The 18,313-nt window shown below is 36.3% G+C and overlaps 1 protein-coding gene across 1 annotated transcript; it reads left to right on the top strand.

The window, feature by feature from the left end:
* LOC146157413 (src kinase-associated phosphoprotein 1-like) lies at positions 1-16,948 on the top strand. Its single transcript, XM_083387303.1, has 16 exons — positions 1-1,097; positions 1,511-1,604; positions 2,325-2,352; positions 2,602-2,623; positions 3,246-3,311; positions 3,923-3,982; positions 4,743-4,805; positions 6,591-6,737; positions 7,393-7,523; positions 8,133-8,199; positions 8,560-8,655; positions 10,113-10,316; positions 12,027-12,241; positions 13,173-13,242; positions 14,601-14,701; positions 15,490-16,948. The coding sequence occupies exons 1-16, from the start codon at positions 1,058-1,060 to the stop codon at positions 15,580-15,582; spliced, it is 1,497 nt and encodes a 498-aa protein (XP_083243429.1). The 5' UTR covers positions 1-1,057; the 3' UTR covers positions 15,583-16,948.
* The last annotated feature ends 1,365 nt before the right edge of the window (positions 16,949-18,313 follow it).

Below are 18,313 nucleotides of genomic sequence, written 5' to 3'. Positions count from 1 at the left end.
GGTAACTTGAAACCTAAACCCACGTGATGTGATTAACAAAAGGCGACGAACCGAAATTACATTGTTGACAGGCGAAATTTGTGTACTGTGTACTGTATTGTGTACTGAGGCTTTTAGCCTCTTGTAGCTGCTCCAAGTCGCCGCCTACGCGTGGGTCTCGTCATTATTCCTGCTGTGTCTACGCCTGTTAGTCATTCTTTTGCGTGGCATGCTACAGTGGCTTATTATTATATCTATATACAGTGGCTCGGCTGGTGCCCTCCAAGTAGCATAGCAGGTTGTATATTGCCAGGACTTCCGCGTTTTGAATACAGCCTTAGTTACCAACCATAGGTAGGCCTACTGTGTTATGTTAAGCGCTGTCTTATATAATTGCCAATGAAAAGCAAGTTTAATAATTAGCAAGCCTAATTATGAGTACATTGTCACACCAAATGCGTAGTTACTCGTTTACTACATAGGTGCGTCATCAGCTAAAACTTTGCAAATGACGATTGGAGTAGCCTACTTTAGAAAACGTAGCTAGATGCATATTTGTCGTTGTGTTCACAATGAAGATAAACAACCTTAACGTTCAGCCAAAAAAGCGGCCTTCGAAATCAATTCCAAAAAATCGTTAATTTTGTGCTATTATGTGAAACAGAATGTGTTTGTTTATCCGGTAGACTAAAGAAAAACATTGCCTGTCACGTTGATCATTGACAGAGATCATTAAGACAGACCATGCGTTTACGTATTGTTGCTTAAAGCTAGAAAGTACACATTAAATGCGCTACTTGATTCGTTACCAACGTATTATCTTTTTACTTGTATTGTTTTGTGCGAACCGAATTCCAAGCAGGGATATCATGTCCTTTACCAATTACAATGTCCTTGCGATACACATTGCCAAAACGAAAGTGGTTATGGCCAACATTTACACAACGGCTCTTTCTGTGTAGTCCGGCCAGTGCGAATTTTCCTTAACCTTCCTGATATCAGTTGGTTGCGCCAGAGACGGTTTTGCTGGTCAACCAAAGGGCACAACTTGTAAAAATAAACTGCTCAACACTTAACAATGGAGGGAGTTTTCAAGGAAGCCCTTCGTCAGATCAATGGTATGCAAATTCGTTACTATTTTAGCTCTATCTAGTTAATGTTATTTAAGCAGTGGCTTGTTATACAAATGAAATAGTTCTTTTTAAGGCTCTTTACATATTTTTTATTTGATTAATGAAGCTAAACGTACAACAAAATGGTCTGAAAGTTAATTTGCTTATAGGTTACGAAAAAACCCTTTTTACTTGGTGTAAATCCCCTTTCCTTTGTGTATTTTGCCAAGCAAGTGTCTTTAGATATACGTAAGTGAAAACGCCACTGGTAAAACTGCAGCCGTTTTCATTCATTTTTCATCACATTCAAAAACTTGGTAAGTTTGTTTTTGTGTTTGAGATCGTAAAATCCCGACAAAACCCACGCAAAATTCGTACCAAAATGTCGTTTCTAAGTAGACCGTTACTTCATTTTGCAGTCGCGATAGAGTTTCTCGAGAAGGTCAAAGTTGACAAAAAGTTACGCAAAGAAAAAGACGAGTTGTTGGACGGACTGAAATCTACAGTCAGCAAGTGAGTTGACCTAATTGTGCTTCACGTTTACTTACATAGCTTCATGTAAACTTATTACCTGGGGAACTTTTTATTTTAAGGAAGAACAACAGCTTACAGTTTTTTACAAAATCTAATTAAAATTTATAAGTATTTAAGGTTGAAATAAATTGTTCCATTTTTTTATGTAAAAAGGTTTGTAAACTTATTATGTTTTCAGCCAGTGTTTTAAACTAGTCATTTTAAAACAACTTACGCCGACCAAGTTAAGTTATTTGAAAATTAAATTCAGTCCAAATCAAGACTTTTACAAAAAATGACAAGTCAAGTCTCAAACCAAGTCATCACTTATCCAAGTCAAGCCCTAGTAAATTCACTATGACGTCAACCTCAAGTCAATTCATTGACATAAAAATCAAATGTTAAACTAATAAAATTAGCAAACTTGACCAACTATGAGAAATAGCTAAATATTATTAAAACGCAATTCATACCAAGCAATTGTTTAACGCGCACAAATTGAAATAAAAAACCCTATTTTATTAAAAATATTATTGAAAACACTTGAATTTAATCCAAGAAATCAAGTCATTTTTTTCAAAAGACTTACGTTAAATCGAGTCGTTTTGCCTGAAATACTTAAGTCAAGTCATTTGAAAACAGTGAAATAAGTTCACTTAATTCAAGTCAATGACTTATGTTAGTACAACACTGGTTTATCATTAATCTTTTATCCCGCAGGTCACACATATACATCACACCGGCAAAGGTAAGGCTTAATTAAGAACTTGTCTTCACTGATTATTTTATTTTATTACGTTTATTTATTTGCTCTACTCTAAATTGAAAGCAGATTTGTCACCGTCATTGTTAACCAAATTTGGCGCACTTATATTTGTCAACAGTCCACACTAAAAAAGTAGTTAAAGGCTTAACCATTTTACTATGATTCTTTACTGTAGAGTAGAGTTAAATAATTCTTTACGCTTTTTGAAATGTTTTTATTTTTATATTTTAGGCAACGAACGGAAGTTCACCTGGTGAGTGGCTTTTCTCTTTTTAAAATATGAAAACGAAATACCTATTCAATGAAAGATACAAACACATACATATATGTGTTTGATAACTGTGATATAGCTCTTCTGAAGCTGTTTTTTGTACTAACGTTTTGTACTTCTCAGTGTACTAACGAAATACCTAAATACCAACGCTCCTTAACAGGAGTAATCATTTTTTCACGGCAAGCCTTGTTTCTAAATCAGGAGTTTTTAAACTTTTTTTACCGGGGAACCCTACATGCGTGTGGACCACGGTACGCCAAAAATTCAAAAATGACGTCAAGAATTTACGTCACAATACAAACAGAATTTATGAGTCTGGTGATTTCGGTCGAAATATGTGAAAGTGAAATGGAGTCTTAATGCATTCAGTGCAAAACCGTTTTGTTTTTAATTAAACTGTTTTCTTTCAAAATTACTTCTTAAATATACACTAATTTTTTAATTAGGCGTTCGTGTACGCTAAAACTAGCTCACGGACCCCTAGGGGATCCATGGACCCCAGTTTAAGAACCCTTGTTTTAAATAAAGTAAACCTTGAAAAGTTATTTGGCGTTATGTTTTTTTATGGAATGGTTTAGTTGTTAAATTTTCACAACTATAGGTGGCGGCGATGTTTACAATGACGTGGAACAACAATCGGGCGAAGTTTATGATGACGTCAATACCGGTAAGTAGCTATTCGAACAGTCTGCGTGTTAATATTGGTCAGTTTTCTCTAACTGTAATAGTCATATATACAACTTTGTAATTTCCTGTCCAAGAAATAAAGCAGTAAATTTGAAATTTGTTCACCCTTTATGTCTGGTGTACACCACCAATGAAGTGCGTTAAGTCACTGTTATTTTTTGTCTTTTTTAGTTGAATTATTGATCGGACGAGTTTACTAATTTTAATAGGCTATCGCTTTCTTATTATATCAGTGATTAGGCTTAGGAGATGACGTGCTCTAATATTGATTTGACTTGAGCTACTGATGGCTTGAACTTGGACTTGTTGTTTTTGAATAGACATGACTGGGACTTATGTCATTTCAAAATGACCTGTTAACAAAAAATGACCAAAATTCCACACTCAGTCTGTTCGATACGTTCTAGTTTCATCCATTACCAGTTTAATCCTACGTGCTTACTCCTGCCGTAGTGATAACTTTACTGAGTTAGAGTATCTACTTTAGAACCCTTTCATTGGTATTCATTTATAAACTTTTTTTCATAAGTATTCATTTATAAACTTTACATAAGCCACATGCGTATTTTAATGATGCACAAACCCGTTTAGGAGGCGACAATCAAACGTACAACGATAATGCGCAAGAAGACGACGTCTATGAAGACACAGGTAAACGAAGTAGTTCTACATTTACAGTGCTTGGCTCTAGATTTAGATAGGAATAGTAGTTTATGGCGTCCTACGCGAAGTATAACCACTTTTTGCTGATGGAGAATAGCTAACATCCGATCGAAATACTGTTAAGATTATATAACTTGACCAAACAACATCTTCAAGCAACTAAACACCAATTATGTTTTTTTACCTTGATATTATTTATAAAATCGACTTATTGTGCGACTTACATATTGTCGGTACTAATTAGAAATCAATGACCAGAACAAAAATTTAAAGACTATTCTGGCCAAAAAGGATGTGCACTTTCCGCAGCCATACACGGCCAGGGGTTCTTAAACTTTTTTACCGCCGACCCTTAAATTTATTTTTGCCTCGACCACGGTAGGGGAGAAATTTTCAGAGGTGACGTCATAAATAGACCTCAGAGTACTGCCAAATCCGGTCCAAAAAATGTGAAAGTGTAATGGAGTTCACATTCACTGCAAAACCGTTTTAATTCTAATAAAAGTTATTTTAAAAATTAATTACTTCTTAAGTATACACTACAATTTCAAATAGGCCTTCGTGGACCCCCTAAACTAGTTTACGGATCCCCAAAGGTTCTATGGGCCCCAGTTTAAGAACCCCTGCTCTAGGCACAATCGCACAACAACCAAACCAAACAATACGTTTTGGTGTCTATACGGTTCACCAGTTTCGCTTCTTGTGTTTCCTAATTTTTCTTTTTTTTTAACTTTTGCTTGTTGTTTAGCGAATGACGCGAAGTCGGATTCGAAACCGCTTCCTTCACCAAACAAGGACGCGTCGGCAATCGGTAAGAAATGCCTCGGACTTAACTTGGGAGTCATTGCAGGTTATCCATCCACGTAATGACCAGTATTTCCACCCTTTTTTCCACCCAACTGACTTGAGTGCAGTGGATCTTAAACTTTCCCGCCTGACCGACTTTTATGTGTACTTGAAAATATAAAGGACCAACGTTGCACTGAATGTGGCAATAGAGACCCCCTTGACCCTTTCAAGATAAATGTCGACCTTAATTCCTGATCAGTAACAGCAGAATACTCCAGAGAAGCTAGCAAATTCACATCAGATAATGAATCATTCATTCGAATTGAGATATATACTGACGATGCCTTTGTTTGCGAAATATATATATATATGTTGTGTCTGACCTGAATTTGCTAGCTTTGCTAGGGTATTTTGCTGCAATAAAGGACCATATCGATATTTAAACAGGGACAATTAAACAATTCGCGATTCAGTACAAAAAAAGACTTACTCGGTACAATCTCAATTGATTTAATATGAATAACTCAATAATAAAGATGAGCGTTAGCTAACAGTGTTGTAATGCATTAAGTCAATGACTTGACTTAAGTGAAATTAAGTGACTGTATTTAAATGATTTGACTTAACCTATATGTCTTTTAAACAAAATGACTTGACTCAAGTCGTTCAGACAAGCGTAACGTGTTGTTTATGTAAAAAGACTTGATTTGGACTTCAGTTATTCACAAATTTCTTGACTGGGACTTTAGTCATTTTGAAATGACTTGTTTACAACACTGACAGCTAATATGAATTGTCAGTCCAAGTATTTAACGTTTGTTGGGAGGACCCCTTTAAAAGTACCTCGCAGAACCCTAAGGGATTCCAGTTTAACCACAGTCAATTCACCAAAGCAGAAGTGGCATTAAATAACGATGATCCTGTAAAACGCGCTTGATTTCGATGTGAAATAGGAGTGGGTATAGCTTTTTGTAGTGGCTGTCTAAACTGGTAAAGCATTTTTGGTAAAAGTCAGCTAACTAAGCCATATAGAGTGCAGCAACCACCTATCAACATCGATTTCCTGGTTTCAGTGATTCTCCCTGATGTGAGTCACGCCATGACTTGGCTGCAATCAGGCTTTCGGTTGCCTCTACTTTATTTCCTCACTGTTCGAACCAAGTGTGTGTGCACGCGCGCGTGTGCGTGTGATTTGTTGCTTTTCACGCGCGAGGCATAACTTAGGAGGGCCTAATGACGTCACACTGAAAGTTGGTGGCTGGCTTACAAGCGCTGCATGGAATATACAAAAGTGGTGTGAAAAGTAACGGCAGTGACGTAATCACTAACGTGATGTTGCAATGCATGTGATCACTTCCCTCATCGACCTAAATTCCGGAGTATGGCATCTGCTTGAACTTTTCCGCCGTCCTATTGTCCTAGGTTCAAGTAATTCGCGCTAATGATTTGGCATAAACACGGGTGTACAAGAAACTATTTCATTTTTTGTTCTTCATGTTTGTTATGCGAAATAATGTTGGCATCAAAGAGATTTGCTATTTCAAATAGTTTAATATATTTAAAAAAACGTGACATATTACAAGCAAATTGTTTTATGAATAGAGAAATAGAGAAACCAAATTAAAAAAAATGCTTAATGAAAATATTTCATTTAAACCCAAGTTATTTGTCCAAAATACTTAAGTCAAGACTAGTCATTTTTTCCTAAAGACGTAAGTCAACTAAAGTCATGTTTCCCAAATAAGTCCAGTCAAGTCATTTGTATGCTAAAGTTAGACCAAGTATCTCTGTTGTTCTTGATCGACAGCCCCGACCCCTTGCGAGGAATTGCACGACGCCACTTTGGGCGAAATACTTCAGGTGAAGAAGGAACGGACTTTGTTCTCGAGTGGGTGGAACAACAGGTGGTGTGTCCTCCACCACCATATCCTGTACATCTACGAGAGCTCAAAAGGTAGAAATCTCACAAACGAAGCAAACTAAGTGTGACTAAGGAGAATATATCACGACCAAAGAATGTTTCTCATTGATGTCATTTGTCAAGCCCATCTGCTCACCTGAACATTTATTCCTGAGCTTGCTGAAATCAGCTTAGCTTTTACTAATTTGTATTAGGTTTCATAAAACAGAAAATAACGTTTTTCTGTTCTCTTTGTTATTAAATCATGTACTGCATCTGTTTCATACATTTGTTAAGTCCTGGACTAGTAAGAAGTTAAGCACAGCAATTACTCGGCACTCACAACTTCACAAGCCCTGTAAATACTATAAGTAAAACCTACTTTTAGCACTATTATTGCAATCCACGTGGACAGCCTTAGTCCGCTGCAGTGCTTCGTTTCAAGCTTTATTTTGTGTTTTTTTTTGCTAAAACTTGTCCGGCCTCTGTTCATTACGTTTTTGTCAATATATTTTAATTTCGGATATGAATCTTTTTGTCGGCTATTCACCTATTTTGATCGTAAACGGAGTGGAATGATTTTTAAATAGATTAAAAAAACTGAATTTTGCCGATTCCATCTCGTGAGCCTCAAAACCGTTTTTAAACAGAGCAGTAATTTCTCGATGAGGATAATGGAGAAAAATTACGGATGATTCTTTTTTCGTAGACAAGAAGCAGGAAAAGGCGATCGACTTGCATGGTTACGTCATAGTGGTACGCGAAGACATTACGCGCGAATCGAAGAGGAAAGATCGATGCTTCGAACTGAAAAACGAACAGCAAAAGAAGGTTTTTGACGTAAGTGCTGGTCAATTTCTCCCAGATGAAGATTACTAAAGTTTGTGACTGACACTTCGTAGAACAGTACTTTTTTTTCGGATTTTTTTTAAATTTTCCAATAATTTAAAAATATTTTTTTTAAAGATTTTGTTTTAAATGAAATTTTAATCTCAAATCTATATACTACTTACCAACAACACTGAAATTTAAAGCCCAAAGATATTTATTTTCATAACTTACCTATTAGTTAATTTAACCATGGTCGAATTGCAAAACACTCTAAACAGATCCAAAATGTATACTGACTTTAATGTTGTAATTTGTAACTTTACGGATACGACCTAACGTCGATTAAATATGTAAAGAACGACTTATCATTAAAGCCTTCATAACAATGATTTAGTAATTTAGTTTCCCGTTTTAGCCCAATAGATTATAGGTGTAAAATTCATTAGTCGATTAGTATCTATAGCACGATGTCGATAGATCAGTTGTCAAAGTGGAAAAAAACTTACAACCACTAAACAAATATTAGGCTGTAACCTTATTTACTGCATGTTTGTAGGTTTGAAAGTGCGCCATAGGGAGAGCGTGAATGAAAAATATTTAAAGTATGTGTTATTGCAGTTCTGCGCACCGGACAAGGAGAGCATGATTCGCTGGAAAAACAAGCTCTTGCAGACTAACGTTGTTGGTAAGAAAACTATTTTAACGAGTTTAAGCGAGCATATTATTATAGCACAGCCTTTTCACAGAATCGTAATGGAAATTTCCAGAGAATCTTAATGGAAATTTCCAGAGAATCGTGATAGGTTAGTTATATTTTAGTGCTTGTTTTTCTGTTTTTATATGACGTTTAACTTGCCAAGCTAAGATCACTCATAAATCCGCCGGGTTTAATTTACTTTTAAGTAGTTATATTAAATCAGGAATGCAAGAAAAAAACCTGGACCGACAATGTAACCAATGTAATTTGCCGCCGTTGTGAACTAGTTCACTTGTTTGTGTAACTTACTTGCTGTCTCTGTTTAAAACAACTATTACGCGATTTCAGTAAAGGACCCGGACTCTCAATCGGATACTTCGAGCATGAAAAGCGACAACACAGATCACGAAAATACTTCAAAAAGCAAGCCGTTCTTCCCCAAAGGTTTGTTGTTTTTCTAAAAGTGTTTACACAAATCTATCTAAAACTTGTGAAAATAGGAGGAATGTGGAAGAAGACAGTAGCAGGGGTTCTTAAACCTTTTTTACCGCGGACCCTTCAATTTTAGATTTTGCTTCGCGTGGACTACGGTAGGCAAAACATTTCAAAAATGACGACATAAATTGACGTCACAATACAAACAGACTTCACAAATCTGCTGATTTCGGTCCTTGGATATAAACTATTATTTCAATTAGGCCTTTATGGACCCCCTAAAACTAGTTCACGGACCCCCAAGGGGTCCATGGACCCCAGTTCAAGAACCCCTGAATTAGAATCTGTTTCACTGCTGCCCAGGGTTTAAATTTGAACATCACATGGTTCTGTAGATTAAACAGAAAGCAAACCCAAGCTTCCAAAGGCGTTTTCCGCTATAGCGAAATTGAACTGAATCTCAATTTGAATCGTTCTTTAGAGTCTGATGTCCGTGTCATCACTTTAAATAGTCGTAGTAACAAGGTCACAAGAAATGTATTTGCCTGCTGCCTATATTGCCAATTGCCTAAAAAGGATGATTAAATTATATTACACGTATATGTTAATCAGGTGGCACTAGAGAAATACAAATTGTATTGAATTCTCGACAAACTTTCGCACAACCGTGCTTCTATAGGTTTTGGAATGCCCAGAATTCAATACAATTAATAAACTTCTGTAACAATCGCAGTTAAACGTCCTAAACTCATGTACAACAAAATGCGCCTAATCCTTCCGAAAAAGAAACAAGACGACAATTTCCCAAAACAATAATTTTCCAATTTTTTCTTTATATGTCAACGTTAATTGCTTAAAAACATATTTTATTGTGAACGATAAATAATGTTAAAGACACTTAAAAAAGCAAAGTACTTCGCAAATTTATTGACGAGCCTCGCAGCTCAAGTCACCCAGAACATAAAATTATCTGTACCAAAATTGTATTCAATATCAAAATTTTATTCAGTACCGAAATCTAAACCCATATAGGCGCACACTTTAAATCATAAAGGTGAAATACCAATAGCTTAGAATAAACAAAATAGTATAGACTTTCTTGTCTCAGTCAACATCAGTCGCTATAGGTTCTAGTTTATAAAAGAGAAATATATTTCGCCAATCACGGCGTCATCAGTCTCTTAATTCGAATGAATAGCTTAGAATATTTTTCACTCACTAGAAGTCGAAACAGCTTTTCTTAAGCAGAAAAAAAAACCTGCCCCTGTCCCCACAAGGTCACAAGAAATGTATTTGCATGCTGCCTATATTGCCAATTGCCTAAAAAATATGATTAAATCATATTACACGTAAAAAAGGTTAATGAGGTGGCACTAGAGAAATGCAAATTGTATTGAAAAGCTTTTCTTAAGCAGAAAACCCAGCTTTTGTGTACAAAGTAAAAACCTGTTGCCTCGTTCGCTCAGTCGGGCTAAAAAGCAAGAAATCCAAGACTTCCGCCAGCGATCTACCGCCCCCTAGCGACGACCTTTACACCGATACAGTAGCTGAGGACAACTACGCCGACACTGCTGGTGGTGGTGAGGCCCTCTACAACGACACCGACACACCTGTCGGCCAATCAGGAGACGTGTACGACGAGACAGAAGGGGAAACGTACGAACCATTCGGTACAAGTCCCATTTCAACTACCCCGTTCAGTAAAGTATATTACGGGTAGCAAGATTCGTAGGCTTGAGAAGATACAAAAATTATACTACATTGTATACCAGATATAAACGTATAGAACTAGTTGTTATACTCAGTCGTCAACAGTGCCTCTGAAATGTAGTAAAGCTGGACATTTTAGCTGTGATAGGCTGCACACTTTTTGTTTGGGTGTTATTTTGGAAAACAATTCATTTTGAACTAAAGGATTTAAGAAAGCCAACAGCGTCGGTTAATATGCTTTGTTTTTTTCTTACAATAACAATTGCGAACTTTTGTTTTTACCGAATTCCGTGTTTCAGCCAAATTACCTTTAAATTTTACAAGGTGTAGTTTCTAACTTAGCATAAATGTATAAATGTTTTTTTAAACTTACCATGAATGTCCGAAATGAATTTTTTAAAACTGGCAATGAATGTCCGAATGCTGTAGTTGCGAAACTCCGCATGAATGTTTAAATGCTGAAGCTTTTAAACTTTCAATGAATGTTCAATGCTACAGCTTTCAACTGCGCCATTTCAATAACAATTATCCACTTACGTACACTGTGCACGGAAATGTAGTGTAGCTTGTTAATGAATTGCAAAGCCAAAAACGACGAGTAGATAGATATAAACCGCTGTACCTGTTTAACGCCTACAAAAATGCTTCAATGTAGAAACTTAGAATGACAACAATTGCGTCCCACCTTTTAAAGGGTGTGCTTGAATTACTTCTAAGTCACATTAACTGAAGAGGATACAAGCTCGTATCGAAACGTCTCAATCAAGATGATGTCGATCTACTCGACCTTTTTGGCTTTGCAAATCATTATTAGGCTACATTACAGATCCGTGCATAGTGTACCCAAAATATGCTGCGATACGTTTTAATACGAGCTTGTATCATCTCCAGTTGATGTTTCAGATGTTGAAAGCTCGTATCGAAACGTCTCAATCAAGATGATGTCGATCTACTCGACCTTTTTGGCTTTGCAAATCATTATTAGGCTACATTACAGATCCGTGCATAGTGTACCCAAAATATGCTGCGATACGTTTTAATACGAGCTTGTATCATCTCCAGTTGATGTGTCAGATGTTAAAAGCTCGTATCGAAACGTCTCAATCAAGATGATGTCGATCTACTCGACCTTTTTGGCTTTGCAAATCATTATTAGGCTACATTACAGATCCGTGCATAGTGTACCCAAAATATGCTGCGATACGTTTTAATACGAGCTTGTGTCATCTCCAGTTGATGTTTCAGATGTTAAAAGCTCGTATCGAAACGTCTCAATCAAGATGATGTCGATCTACTCGACCTTTTTGATTTTGAAATTCATTATCAACTTGCGCCTTTGACATTATTTTCTGCGTTTGTTGCTTTTATAACAAAAACCGCCCCCTGTCAGAAATCCAGCAGCGTCGACTATATGCTCTTTTTTCTTACAATATCAATCTTTCTTGAAATCGAATTTCGTGTTTACGCCATTTTTCCTTGAATTTTCTATATTTTACGTTAGGCATAAACATTAAATTTTACCGTTTTTAAACTAAGCATAGGAGTTTAAAACAATAAATTTTTTGAACTGTCCATAGATGTTTAAATGCAATAGTTTTCAATATCCACTTGCGTCGTTGACATCATTTTCTGCGTTTGTTACTTTTTACAACAAATCAATTCCTCCGCAGACGAAGCCAAACCACCGCCCCCGGTCCCCTCCGGGAAGCGAAACCTGCCCCCTCCCCCCGCCAGCCTAAGCCCCATGGGGGGTTTACCGCCCCTGCCCTCACCCGGCCCCAAACCAGCCAGCTACACAGACCAGGGGCCAAGGGACACCCCCCAGCTGCCCCCACCTCGGACTCCGGCCGGACCCGGGCGTGGTTCCAACGCTTTTCCGCTTCCAGTAAGTTCCATTGTTGTAATGACTTGTAAAAAAATGACTTGACTTGACATGACTGAAGTCATTTTGACTAATTAATTGACTTCACTGAAGTCATTTGGAATTTCGACAAATGACTTGACTTTGCCTTTGTCGTTTTGATAAAATACCTAGACTTGACCCAAGTATTTTAGACAAATCAATTGACTTAGATTTAAGTCATTTAGCAAAATGAATTGACTTGGACTTAAGTCTTTTAGACAAATCACTTGACTAAGACTTAAGTCATTTAGACAAATGACTTGACTTGGACTGAAATCATTGAGTCAAAGGACTTGGGTTGAAGTTAAGTGTTTTCATTTAGCATTTTAATATAAAATTGAGCTGTTTATTGCAAGTTATTAAATTGCTACATGTTGTTGTTTTTTTGTTATTTTTTTAATTAAATTATTGCTCATAATCGGACTAGTTGGCAATTTTAATGGTTTATGACTTGATTGGCACTTTAGTCATTTCAAAATGACGTGCTTACAACACTGATAAGTTAAAAGAAAGACATTAAAGTTTTAGAGCCGTCTGGACAACAAAGGAGAATTTTTGAAAGTTAGCTTCTTTCAAATTTGTTGGCAAAAGTTTTATGGTGATTCCGTTTAGTGAAAGAATTGAAAAGGTTTTAATAGGATTTTACGTCCAACTTAAAAAACTGACTTACCGTTAAATCACTCCTTGTCAACTAGATTTCCTTATCTCAAACAAATCAATTGAATTCTGAAAATATAAGTTTTAGTTTTTAAGCAAGGTTTTTTCCCCGAGTTTAAGCAGCGAACACCATTACCAAACGTATTCATGCAAGGCAATGTGTACCATTTTGTTTCAAAGGCTTCTTTAAACGATGGAATCTAATTAAAATCACAACAGTGTCCAATATCAACACATATTGTTTGTAATAATTCAGGTACCACCGAAAGGGGAAGAACCAGACGTCATTAATTCGCCGAGTGGAGAAAGTCGCAAGGACTTGGAAGGTATACTGTTTGCAACAGTAGGCTTAACAACAATTTTGCAACAGTAGGCTTAACAACAATTACCCAAGCGATGGGAATTGGTGTATTGATCGCACGTTTATTAAACGTTTTTAGCTCTCGTAAAAGTAATGAAGTTTTCATTGCAAAATGTAAGCACAAAAGACTAGTTGTGGTGTTTTTAAATTGCACAAATCCTATAGAAGCTGTGTTGTCCAAAAGTAAAGCTTTCTGAGATGCCTAAGGTTGTCAATAAATGCGTCAGCGTCAGCGACTTGTAGAAACCTATCCCCTGTTATGTTTAGCGCGCTACGAATTTTAAACGATACAACGCTTGTTCTGCTGTTCATTCACATGACATTCGAAATTCCAGTTGTTAAAGTGCTCCAATCCAGGGCTGTGGAGACGGTTAAAAATAACCCGAATCCCGAATCCGGCTAAATCTACGATTTCGCTAAGTCCCGAGTCCGGTTCAGACTCTTCAGCCTGTATTCCCCCATTGAACAGCTAAAATAAGGTGGATTTATCCACTCATAGGGTGTTCGTATATTCACCCACAATACATAGTTGGAAAATATTCCACCATATGATTTAACATTATTATTACAATTTACAGTTTGCTGCCTTATCAATTTCGAAATTGGTTTGCTGCCTTATCAATTTCGAAATTGTGTAATGGACACGTCGGACGATTAAATTTCGACAACCTTGTCGGAATTTTTCGCCCTTTAAAACCAAATCAATTTTTTCCGCGGCTGTCTGCGTGATATTTATCCGCGGATTCGATGCCACCGCGAAGATGCTCAGCATTAAAACGAAGTCGAACAAGACGCGCAAGCTAAACCACAATACCCTCTGTTGCGTAACAATGGATTGCAGCAATTTGAACGACCTAACTAGCCCTTTGACTAAAAAACGTAAAAAAACTATAATCAGCAAACGATAATTCGCTCTTCTGGCGAAAACGAAATAATTTGCCGTTTTATCGGTTGGAATGTTTCTGGTGGAGCAAATTCTATTTGCTTGAAGGTAGTTTTACTTTAGTCTTCCTCAGGTCCCGAGTCCTGAGTCCGACTTCGCTGCCCTGCTCCAAACTAATATAGATTTTACAAACCGAAAAGTTTTGATATATTGCATACATATAGGCCTATATATATATAGTTATGTTCCGGAAGCTTTCTTTTTACTTGCTGGAAAAGCAATTGGCCGTTTGCTTTCTCTTGATAAAAATACCTAATGAGCGCATATTAATGCATTTAGCGATTTGGCTGTTAAAATGCAACGCTGACTATATGCTTGTATTTTCTAAAATTTCTAACAGTTGGCTTCCAGGTTTTGAACAATCGTGTATTTTCTAACAGAAGACTACGAGAACGCTTACCAGGGTGTGTGGGATTGCTCCGGAGAAGATGACACCGAATTATCTTTCAAGCGAGGCGACATTATGCAGATCATTTCGAGGGTGAGCAATAATTTATTTTACGTCAACTACCAGCACTATTTCCTTTAAATTTGAAGGTTATAATTCGACGATCAGGAAAGCTGGTATTTTAACTTTATGTTGTAAAGTATTTTGCGGAAATAGCAAGCACGAAAGCATTGTGCGCTAAAGACGTTTGTAAAATGAAGATACTTTAACAATGGCGGAGTTACGTAATCAGACAAAATTTCTTATTTTATTGAACAATCAATACTCCACTATCACCAACGTATAGTGTAATAGTTTTGTAGTTAATAAGTCGTGAGCAACGCAGTAAAAGTAAAAGCGTTACCTATAAAGCGAGTCGCTGCTTGACAGTGTTGTAGACAAGTCTTTTAAAAATGACTCAAGTCCAAGTCAAGTCCCAGTCAAGTCATTATTAGAGCAAGTCAACTTCACAGCAAGTCATTGACATAAAAAAGTATGGCGCAAAACTAGTAAAACTGGTAAACTCGTCCGATTATGAGCAATAACTTAAATAAAAATACCAAAAGCGCAATAAACATAAGCAAATTGTTTTATGTGCAAAATTTGAGATTAATAACCCAATTTGATTAACAAGTATTTGCTAAAAACGTTTAATTTTAACCCAACTTATTTCACAAAATGACTTAAGTCCAAGTCAAGTCATTTGTCCTAAAGACGTAAGTTAAGTCGAGTCAAGTCATTCACTTAAGTCATTATAAACCTGCTGCTTGGTATCGTAAACAATTCCAATTTTCAAGAAGCCTACGCTTCATCGACTAAATTTGCTAAATTCACGTGCGCAGGAATATGACAACTACGGCTGGTGGGTGGCAAAGAAGAAGGACATCGTTGGCATCGTACCACGTGACTACTTAATAGAGGCCTATGAGATGTGAAGTGAAACCTGATGTTCTTACGTCAACAGACTTAAAATGACTCGCGATGGGTTATCCGTTCATTTAAAACTTTTATAGGCTATATATTGTTATCTTATCTTGTTAAAAACGAGATTTGATTGCCGTGTATTCTTATTGACGTAGCTCACACTCTTTTAATTTTAAGCACGGCAAAACCGACTGTAGGCTAAATGTCGTAATTGCGCCGCACTATTTACATCTCATATGAAGCAGGTATAAAGTTCAAAAAAATTAGGCAATTTTATACCGTATAGGAAACATACACAAACACATTTTGGGCATTTAATCGCTCTTTTATCACTTATTCAATGCCAACGTCATGATTGTTTTAGTATATTTAGGCTACACACTTTTTCTAAACAGAACTTAAGAGTTGTAAATTTTATAATTAGTATTTTACGATTAACGTATAGTCCTATTTGCTTTCGTGTATATAGTAGCCCTTTTTATGTGTGTTTGTATAATTACAAAATTACTGATTAAAAAAGGCTAGGCCTTTCGATGTATTTTTTCTTTGATTTTTTTCGCCACTGTTTACTAATTTTATTATACAACAAAGAGTATATATTTCAGCTGTCCAATTTGTACATAACGCAATATATGTGAGTCCTTAATCAGTATTGGTTTGCCCCTTAGTGATTTCTAATCTGTCCATATTGTGATTGACCAATGTAGCCTAGTTCTGCTGTATAGTAATTTGTACAAAATCGCCTATTCGGCAGTTGTTTGAAAACTGTCCGGTTTACACTATTAAACGCACTTGACAACACTGCAGCATTATCTCAACGAATTGCGTATAAACGGTGTGCGATGATTTTACTTTTTTCCACTGTGTAGCCGACTTATTGTGTGTGCTCTGTTGAACTCAATTGGGGTCCAGTCCAATCATAAGTTGTTGACGAATTTAACCTTGAAGTATTGGATAATAGGCGTTCATGCAGCATGAGATATTTTATAAATTCTAGCGCATTAGATTTTTTAATAATTGTACAAACTTTCTTCTGATGCAAATTTGCTTTACCCTTATGGTTGCTGGACAAAGCCCAGTATCCGTGTTGCGTTTTATTGTTTTAACGAGACAAATCAGTTTTAACAGCCTGTCAGTCTTTTTATTGGTCACAGGCTTAAAATATTTGTAATCAGGCCGCTGTCCAGGGTATAGTCTTACTAGCCCAATCCTATAATCTACTTTCCTGTCATATTTGTGTTGTTGTTTTATGACTTTCTAATTGACCTAACTGCACATTTGTTTAGGAATAAAAAGTTCATCTATGAATAAATGCATTTTGCGATTTAGTATAGGCCTAGCAATTATAACTTTAGTGTATAAAATGTGCTTTGGCATTAAACGAGTTCATTACTTATTTTTGTTGACTCTCGATTATGTACTATGTTCATATTTTGTTATTAGAAAAAAACAGTTACGATAACTACAGCGTATAATGCTGCGGCAGTTAAAACGGATGTTATAAGCGAAAGTTGTGTCTCTCACTGAAACATTTCAGATAACAGTTAGGCCTACTGCAACGCTGGTTTTATGCTTAAATAACAGACAAATTTCATGGTAACCGTTGTCAAGTCCATAATATTATGTCTAATTTATGAAAATACAGTTCACACAAGTTATGAGGGGGTGGGTCAGATTAATGAGTCCTCATTTATATAATTGCCAAGATGAATCGACCACACTCCTTCAAGATTTGCGATGGCCTGTCTTCGTGAGGCCAGACAGGTTCCAATTCTTTCCTTTAGTTCAGATACATGAACAGTCAATTTTGCTGTCTCAGTATTTTCTCTCTGCACTAGGCAGGACTGGGTGATACTGGTTGATTTATTCGATTGTGCGACTATACTTATTGGCGAAAAGATTTCTAAAATGCACAGGAAATATTGACTGAGATATTCTTACGATTTTCAATAATAAATCACGTGACAACAAGGCGTGGTCTAAACCTTTTTCTCTCGACTCTTATAGACGGAAATAATATTTTTGTCCCAATATGGCTTGAACAAAAGCGCTTCGATCTACATTGCGACGTAACTGGCGTTCGATTCTAAAAATACCGGATTGTTGACAATAAGGCGAATTTCAAAACAAAGCGCTCACATTAAACAGATATACGTCACATCACATACAGCTCTGACGCATAAAAATTGGTGTAACAAGGCATTCGTTGCAAACTCTAGCAAGAGATATCGGCAATCGAATTTAAACAAAAACTTTCCGTGACGCAACATTAAGGCGATAAAACAAAGAATTAATTTGATGTGCTGACGTGTTGCGACAGTTACAAGTTAAGTCATTTGTCTAAACTTTAAAGGGAAACAGATGAAGTCTTTAAAACTACCCTAAACCATTTTCTTCAATAAACTGCTTAGTAAACTTTAAATAGCCTAATATACAAACATGCATTCAAAAATAATAAATGATTGATAATGATAACTAATCAAGAAAAATGATGCAGTGACTTGTTTCTGAAAAAAAACTTTATTCTATTTATAAATCAAAAAATTAAATTTTTTAGCAAAATAAAAAGCGTTTAAGAACCACGAAGCATACGGTAAAGTAAGGAATGTTTTTGCTTCCAAAATACTCCCGAATGGGTAAATCAATTCCCTGTTTAAAACTCGCACATTTTACAACAAAATAAGTGTACTTAACGACTCATAAAGTTTCTATGTGGTCGGTTTACGTCACGGATGAATAATC

The sequence above is a fragment of the Ascidiella aspersa genome, chromosome 4, assembly GCF_963924565.1.
Source record: "Ascidiella aspersa chromosome 4, kaAscAspe10.2, whole genome shotgun sequence".
Lineage (NCBI taxonomy): Eukaryota > Metazoa > Chordata > Ascidiacea > Phlebobranchia > Ascidiidae > Ascidiella > Ascidiella aspersa.
Note: the sequence above shows the minus strand (reverse complement) of the source record. Positions and strands in the feature narration are given on the sequence as shown.